Here is an 8,853-nt window from a genome sequence, read left to right on the forward strand (position 1 = left end):
GTTTTGGTTGGTGCTCTTTTTGTCTTGGGCGAAAGTGTAAAATGTGTTCCCATTAATCTCGTACCCTTGAAAAGTCGATATAGTAGAAGATGGTTGCTTGGCCAACAAGGACAGCTGCTCGTCATCGGTGACATTCATGAGACGTGTTTGCAACCAACCGCCGAAAGTCTTCATGTGTTCTCCATCAATCCAATCTTCACGTTGCTCCGGGTATTTAGAGCGTAAGATCTCCTTGTGTTCCTCTTTGTACGGAGCCACCAAGATGGAATTAAGTAGAAGCGTAGTGTGCTTGAGTGAAAGAATGTCCGTCCATACACGTTGCTGATTTCTTTCCTAGCGTGCCTTTTCCACGCAGTCTCCCTCATAGCGCGATTCAGGAACACCGATCGGCTTAAGGTCGGGAATAAAGTCAACACAAAACTCAATGACCTCCTCTGTTCCATAGCCCTTGGAGATGCTTCCTTCTGGCCTAGCACGGTTATGAACGTACTTCTTTAAGACTCCCATGAATCTCTCAAAGGGGACCATGTTGTGTAGAAATACTGTACCGAGAACGCCAATCTCTTCGACCAGGTGAACTAGGAGATGTGTCATAATATTGAAGAAGGATGGTGGGAACACCAACTCGAAGCTGACTAGACATTGGACCACATCCTTACGTAAATTTTGTAGAGTAAGTGGATTGATCACCTTCGAGAAATTGCATTGAGGAACGCACATAGCTTCACAATGGGTACTCGAACATTTTCCGGCAGAAGCCCCTCAATGCAACCGGAAGTAATTGTGTCATAATCACGTGGCGAGTCATGAGACTTTAGGTTTTGAAACTTTTTCTCCGACATGTTTATTATTCCCTTTATATTCGACGAGAAGCCAGACGGGACCTTGATGCTACTCGGGACTTCAAAAAAGATCTCCTTCTCCTCTTTGGTAAGAGCATAGCTGGCGGGACCTTGATACTTCTCTGGATTCAGGTTGTTTCCTTCGTGGATACTTTGCTGGTCCTGCCGTGCATCCGGTGTATCTTTTGTCTTCCCATACACGCCCAAGAAGTTTAGCAGGTTCACGCAAAGATTTTTCGTCACGTGCATCACGTCGATTGCAGAGTGAACCTCTAAGAATTTCCAGTAGGGTAGCTCCCAAAATATCGACTTCTTCTTCCACATGGGTACGTGTCCGTCAACATCATGCGGAACAGATTGTCCGCCGGGACCCTTTCCAAAGATCACTTCTAAATCCTTGACCATATCATATATAACTTCCCCATTAGGGCGGGTAGGCTTGGTTCGGTTATCTGCCTCACCTCCGAAATGCTTTCCTCTCTTTCTTACGTGATGTTGTTTTGGAAGAAATCGACGATGCCCCAGGTACACATTCTTGTTTCCCAAATAAATACTATCAGTCTCACCTAAACAGTGTGTGCATGCATTGTATCCCTTGTTTGACTGCCCTGAAATGTTACCAAGAGCAGGCCAATCATTGATGGTTACAAATAACAACGCTCGTAGGTTAAATTCCTTTTGTTCGTGCTCATCCCACACAGGTACACCTTCGTCACGCCACAACTCTAAAAGTTCTTCAACCAATGGCCTCAGGTACACATCAATGTCGTTGCCGGGTTGCTTCGGGCCCTGGATGAACACTGGCATCATAATGAACTTCCGCTTCATGCACAACCAAGGAGGAAGGTTATAGATACATAGAGTCACTGGCCAGGTGCTATGACTGGAGCTCTGCTCCCCGAAAGGATTAAAGCCATATGTACTTAGACCAAATCTTAAGTTCCTTGCGTCATCTGAAAATGACTTGAACTCGATTTTTCTCCACTGCGACCCGTCAGCGGGGTGTCTCAGCATCACATCTTTCTTACGGTCCTCTTTGTGCCATCGCAACAACTTGGCATGCTTTTTGTTCTGGAACAAACGTTTCAACCGTGGTATTATAGGAGCATACCACATCACCTTCGCAGGAACCCTCTTCTGGGGGTGGACTCACCCTCAACATCGCCGGGGTCATCTACTTTGATCTTATACCTCAATGCACTACATACCGGGCATGCATTCAAATTCTCGTACTCCCGCGGTAGAGGATGCGATCATTGATGCATGCATGTATCTTTTGCACCTCTAATCCTAGAGTGAAGAAAACCTTCATTGCTTATTACGTGCTAGAGGTCAACACGTTATCCACTGGAAGCATCTTCTTTATTATTTTCAGCAACTTTTCAAATCCCTTGTCGGAAGTACCATTCTCTGCCTTCCACCGCAGCAATTCCAGCGTGGTACCCAGCTTTTTCGACCATTTTCGCAATTTGGGTACAACAGTTTGTTGTGATCCTCTAACATTTTCTCCAACTTCAACCTCTCCTTTTCATTTCCGCAGTTCATCTTCGCATCAAGAATGGCCCGACCCAAATCGTCATCCGGGTCATCAAAAATCGGCTCATCGAAAATGAGCTCTTCTTCGACTTCATCTTCCCCCATTCTACTACCACCGTCTTCGGTGAATAAGCTGGGATAGTTGTCACTATCCTCTTCTTCTTCGTTGTCTTCCAATATAACTCCTCTTTCTCCGTGCTTGGTCCAACAATTATAGCTGGGCATGAAACCATTCTCCAGCAGGTGGACGTGAAGGGTCTTCGAGGTAGAGTAATCCTTCATATTCTTACAGGAACTACATGGACAATACATGAAACCATTCGACCGCCTGTTTGCCTCAGCCACGTTGAGAAAATAATGCATGCCAGTAATGAACTCGGGATGGCACCGGTCACCGTACATCCATTGTCGACTCATCTGCATTTTATATGTATATCAAAAATCATTAAGTACACAACATCATGGATATATGAGTGACCAACTTAATTAATATTCAAGTTCATCACATAAAACTAAGTTATTTTTATAAAAAAGAAGAGGGGCTCACCGAGGTGGTACCGTGCTTGAAGCTAGGGGACGACGCTAGCGATCGACGGCGGTGAGGACGGGGATGATACTAATTAAAACCTACAAAACATACCATAATTTCAGCTCAAATTGCATATAAAAAAATAAAATCACTAACTTAGGCATTTCATCGAACACCTTGATTGCACTACAAAAATAGTACGAGTTAAAACTACCAAAGAACTGAGCTAAATTAGGAACGCCGGAAGGAAGGATGATATTGCTAACCCTTGGATAGATGTATGCCGTTAATCTTGTTAAAATGGTGGAGAAAAATAAAGATTATTGGAGTGTGTGAGAGGTGGAGAAAAATTTAGAGTGTGAGGAAGATGAGAAAAATGAGAGCCAGCAGGGGGCTCGGGACGAGCTGGGCGATTTTGATATGGCTGGGTACCCTTTGGTACCGGTTCGTGTTACGAACCGGTACCAAAGGTCCAGCCCGGGCCCCACCACGCGTCTGAATTTTGGCCGAAGACCTTTCGTACCGGTTCCTAACACGAACCGGTACGAAAGCCCCTCCCAAACCGGTACGAAAGCCCCTCGCCCACCTGAGCCCTCAAACCGGTACAAATGGCCCCATTGGTACCGGTTCGTAAGGGAACCGGTACCAATGGCTTAGATGGATGTGAGGTTTTCTACTAGTGTGTTGCTGCTTATGCCTGCTGGTTTCAAAGCCCAACCTGCTGCCCGAGAACAATTTTGCATCCAAGAAGATGCTTCCAACACTATACAACAACATTTTGAGGGGCTGCGACTGCGACTGCGACTCATGACGTAGTAAGTACAAAGTACGACCTGAGGTTGGATGATTAGGAGGAATGTGGCACCCCTAGTACATCAGAGTTCAAATCCCAAATTTAACGGGCGAAATTTGACATTTTGGTGTCTCATTAAAAGGCGGAATATGTTTTAGTGGGAGGAGATGTTCCCGTCGATAGCGATGCGCCCGTGGTAACTTCGTCAATCTCAAGACCCACCGAATCAGTTTTTTGGACCTAGTCTCTCGAAGATGCTCAAGGGGTAGGGTGTGCGTTTATAGGGGTGAGTGTATGTACGTATGTGTGAGCGTCTGTGTCTGTAGTGTGTTTGGCAAAAAAAAAAAAAATACGATGAGCTCATTGCATTATCATAGGAAGCTTGCACTGAAATCGAAAATCCATCTTTTAGTTTCAGTATTCTGTTTGTTTGAACTAAAATATTTTCTATGTTTAAAAAAATCCAAATATTTATGTTGTATATACAATAACGCATAATCCAAACGAAAAAAATGCACCAAGCTTGGAGTATTTGATAGTTGAAGGACCCTGCAAGTATGTACGAAAACTACCTCGCCAGAACCAAATACGTCCTAGAAGTCGGGAGGGAAGCACCACATGGGAACATAAGGGCCACCAAAAATGTAGTAGCCTATTGCTGGGATCTGCTGCACGCCATCTTCACCGTCGCCTACATTGTGATCTTCCCTGGAATACATCCGGTCACCCCAGCTGGATCTTGTTAAGTGCGATTTCCCTTCGAACTCCTTTTCTTCGACATACAGGCTTCGAAAGTATGAGTAGTAGATGTGGTTTCTCTCTACGCCCCCACGACCGCCCATTGGCACATGGACTACTCTGGATAACGTCGGTCCCAAGAACAAGGCGTAGTCATCCAAGTTATGCAACTCTACCCAGCTGTAGTCATGTGCATCGTCTTTGGAACTGGATTGGGCAAGCTCGAACACCTTGAAAAAAGCTTGGTGGTTTTCCGACCACCGGATCATCACCGCCATCGCTAGGTTGCCACGCAGCTCAAAGATGTAGCTGGCGGAATCAAGGGAGCACCTGGTGTTGCATATAGGGCCATGACGCCTTTGGACATTTAGTGGGTGTGCGGCGGTGACCACGGGCGCACCATGTTTGTTCTCGCCGATGTCGTACCTTAGCAAGTTCTCGCTGCAACTTGTTAGGCCGTAAAGCTTGCCCTGGCAGAAGGCCATGTCCCCGAGCTCCGCCCTCTCGCATCCTTCCATCGTCCAACTGCCGTCTGGACAGCCGATTCTACACAAGGCGATGTTGCACGTGTCGGTCATGGCAGCGAGGATGCAGCTGCTCGAGGTGGGAGCTTCGGAGAAGATGATTTTCCATGCTACGTATGGGCCGCGGTGGTGCACGCAGTCGATCCTCCTCTGCTTGGCGGAGAGCTCGACCTCAACACCGGAAAAGAGGTTCAGGATCACGACCGACAACCCCGGGTTCATGCTGCCCGCCGTGATCCAGCCGCCGTCGTAGGATCCGTTGATCCACATGCCGCACAGCCTGCTCGTGACCGGGACCGTCAGCATGCCGCCGTCCTCGAGGCAGTACAACCGCTTCTCCTTGTCCTCGTCCTGGGGCGAGAGGAGTAGGAGTGGCAGAGCAGGTGGCGGTGGCTGCCGTGACGCTGCGGCGCGCCACGAGCTGCAGACGGCGGCAAAGCGGACGCGGTCGCGCGGGCTGGCGAGCTTCAAGCGGACCATGCCGAGGAGCTCGTCGGGGAGGTTGGGCCACTCCGCCGCGGACGGCCAGGACTTCTTTCCTTGTCTCATGCTGCCGCCGGCGCCGATGATCGATGTGACTGCAGGTCGATCAAATTGATTGCTATGTTACATCAACCGATCGAATACGAGATACTGACACTGATTGGATCGAGGGCCAGATTATAGGGCCAAATATATCTAGTCGTAGGCCTAGCTTACCGAGCCCGATTAGGAGAGGTACATCAGGCCGGCCGGTGTCCGAGCCCATCTCTAACTGAATAAATAAAACAATACAATGAAGCACTCGGTTCATCTTATGCATACGTCTGAGAGTGTATTAGAGAATTGAGAGCACATCTCTTAGATATCTAACATTATAATGTTGGTGTTTCTGGGTGGAGCGAGTACCTTGATCTCGGCCTCGGTTGCATGTTAATACTAGGGCCAAAACGTGGGCCAAAGAGATACTATGTCTAGGTACATACACAGGTGTATGAACCACAAACTCATGAAACAAAAGCCCTATTACATATTCTAACACTCTCCCTTGAAAGGTTGAGATTGGGCTTGAATTCATCTAGCTTCTTGGCTGGAAGTACCTTTATAAATTCATCTGCCACTTGATCTTTGCTTGAAACAAAATGAATAGCCAAGCAATTGTTAGCAACTCTTTCTCTGATAAAATAAAAATCAATTTCAATATGTTTAGTACGAGCATGAAACACTGGATTTGCAGATAAATAAGTAGCTCCTAAGTTGTCACACCAAAGACTTGGTTTTTCCAATAACTTTACTCCAAGTTCAATGAGAAGAGTTTCAACCCAAATCAATTCAGTTGTGGCATTAGCTAGAGCTTTATATTCGGCCTCAGTGCTAGATCGAGACACTGTAGCCTGCTTTCTGGCACTCCAAGAGACCAGATTTGGCCCAACAAATATGGTAAAACCACATGTAGAATGCCTATCATCCAGGCAACCAGCCAAGGCTGCATCTGAAAAGGCACTCAAAAGAGTAGATGATGACTTTGTAAAAGTACGTACTTCCAAGTTTCAACGTATCTTTCACATACCTGAGTATGCGCTTTGCAGCTTGTTGCGGTCAGAAACCCACCGGCGAGCAACGACGGGCAACACAGTAGAGCCGGGAAGCTCACAGAGCTGCGGCTGGCCCTGGTCCCTCGAGCGACGGCCCGCAAAGCCTCGGCACGCACGTCCGATGCTGGTGCAAGGGCGTGCCACCTGACCTATACCTGGTCAGGAAGGTGATGGATTTGCTTCGCTTAGTTTCCTGCATGGCATACACGTAAACATTAAATACGAGCCTCGATCGGCTCTCAGGTTATCCTGTGAATCGGCTCAAGGAGCCGATCCACCCATGGTTCGTATGAGGTCTACGATCACATGGTGGTCCTGCTTGATCAAAATAAAGCTAAAACGACCTACGACGATTTATGGTTTTCACCACATAATCGGAACATCCTACGCGTGATTGAGCCTGGCAGCCACGCACGGTGATAATAAACCAACTCTAGACAAGGCCTAAAAACCAACATGAAGTTGATCCCCGGAACATCTTATCTAGGGCTAGCAAACTACACCCTACGTGCTACTGGATCCTTCAACCCGTTTGCAAGACCTAACTATGCAGATATTAAACTAATCCTTGAAGAACAAGGAGCAATCATAACGGATCGGATCTACTAAATAATGATCAAGCGAGGTGCCGCCCTTACACCTAAGATAGGTGTAAGGGCGGCTAGACGTCTAAGGGTTGCATGGACGAAAGCATGTGACACGATGAAACAATGCTAACCCTAACACATCTATGATAACTACGCTGCTCGCCATCAACAAGGCTTCAGCACGAGCAACGCATGAACAACGAATAAACGTGTACTGCCTAGATCGCAAGATGCGATCTAGGCAGCATGATGCTTACCCGGAAGAAACCCTCGAAACAAGGGGTTGGCGATGCGCCTAGATTGGTTTGTGATGAACGTGATTGTTGTTTTTTTCAATAACCCTAGATACATATTTATAGTCCGTAGACTTTCTAATCGTGGGAATAATCCCAACTGTGCACGAGCCAAATTCTATCTAACCGACACGTATCCTACTATATTTACAGATACACGGGCAAACTAGCCCAAACTTTGTATACAAGGCCGATTCATGTATTCCTTTCGTGTATATTCTTCAAGCCCATCTTAATCGCGGCCCACCTCTGATCCGGTCAAATTCTGGTGATAACACATGCCCCCCTGGTTTTGGAAATGATAATTCCAAAATCACTCCGTTTTTTCTTCGTCGGGTCATGTCGTGGCAGAGCAGAACCGTCGCAGTACCCTTCATCATGATGACTTGCCTTCTCAACTTCTCCGCGTGACCTGGCAACTTTTCAGGGATTTTTTCTTTGGGCACCACTGTGGCACCACCAGGATCAGGGTTAGACAAATACCAGATCTTCGTCTGACATAAGCCTAACCTAGAGCTCGAGAGACTACAGTGAGAGAATCGGTAACACAACAGTGACTCCATGACTCAAAAAGGTAATACAAGCTCATAACTGAGCGAAGAACCAAAGTATTACAAGCAGAGGTCACTGACCTGACATTACATCAATCAACGGAAGCGAAGTTATGCTATTAGACATAGCAAGATAGCAAAAGGCCTAAGAGGCCAGGAGCATAACGGCGACGTCCCAGCCCATAGATTCCAGGCTGCCACCTGGGAACCCCAAGCTACTCGTCGATGTCGACTAGAAACCACCATCTGTTGGAGCGACTTTTTCTGAAACAAAAGCATGCAAAGCTGAGTACAGGGACTCAGCAAGACTTAGTACAACCTTTTAGCAAAGCGGGTATGCGGGCTTTCTGGTAGATCTTCTTTTGCGTAAAGCCGGTTTTCCTTTGTAAGATAAGAGAGAAGAGAAGCTCGACTACTCAGAACCTTTAAAAGGGGATAAGAGAGCGACATCTCTATCTCTACTGATCATCATATTGTATCCACCAATCTTCATCATCTCGAACCACTATCCTCGGATCACCCCCTCAATACCCGAAGAAGGTGTCCGTAAGCACACATTGATTGCCAAGTTTTACGATCAGGTTAAAGTTCTCTATGATCTCCACGTCCGTTCCCAAGTCGTCCATAACCGTGGACATGGCTTTTCGAAAAGATTTAACCCTGCAGGGGTGCACAACTTTACCCACACGCGCCAACCGACTCTTAGTGCCAACGTATAAGCTCTCTTCCCTGGAAAGCCGGCAGAGGGTGGTTGACCACGACCTTTACCTTGCTGTCGCGGAGACCATGAGTCACGCGCTAAGGATTGTTCCGCCGTAACGGGTCAAGTCCCGAAGTCGGTCCTTAACGATGTGAGCCGAGGTGGGTTTCCCCAGAGGCCGCAACC

The 8,853-nt window shown here is 47.2% G+C and overlaps 1 protein-coding gene across 1 annotated transcript; it reads right to left on the reverse strand.

The window, feature by feature from the left end:
• Positions 1–4,293: 4,293 nt before the first annotated feature.
• LOC127339082 (putative F-box protein At5g55150) lies at positions 4,294–5,710 on the reverse strand. The gene is made up of 2 exons (XM_051364979.1): positions 5,662–5,710; positions 4,294–5,540 (listed from the first exon to the last, which is right to left on the reverse strand). The coding sequence occupies exons 1-2, from the start codon at positions 5,708–5,710 to the stop codon at positions 4,294–4,296; spliced, it is 1,296 nt and encodes a 431-aa protein (XP_051220939.1).
• Between the last annotated feature and the right edge of the window lie 3,143 nt (positions 5,711–8,853).

This window comes from Lolium perenne, chromosome 3 (genome assembly GCF_019359855.2).
Source record: "Lolium perenne isolate Kyuss_39 chromosome 3, Kyuss_2.0, whole genome shotgun sequence".
Taxonomy (NCBI): domain Eukaryota; kingdom Viridiplantae; phylum Streptophyta; class Magnoliopsida; order Poales; family Poaceae; genus Lolium; species Lolium perenne.

Excerpts from the sequence above, each read along its gene's own strand:
- LOC127339082 (XM_051364979.1), bottom strand. The coding sequence starts at position 5,710 with ATGGGCTCGGACACCGGCCGGCCTGATGTACCTCTCCTAATCGGGCTC. Across the intron at positions 5,541-5,661 it reads ACCTCTCCTAATCGGGCTCG|TCACATCGATCATCGGCGCC; the intron begins GTAAGCTAGGCC and ends ATCGACCTGCAG.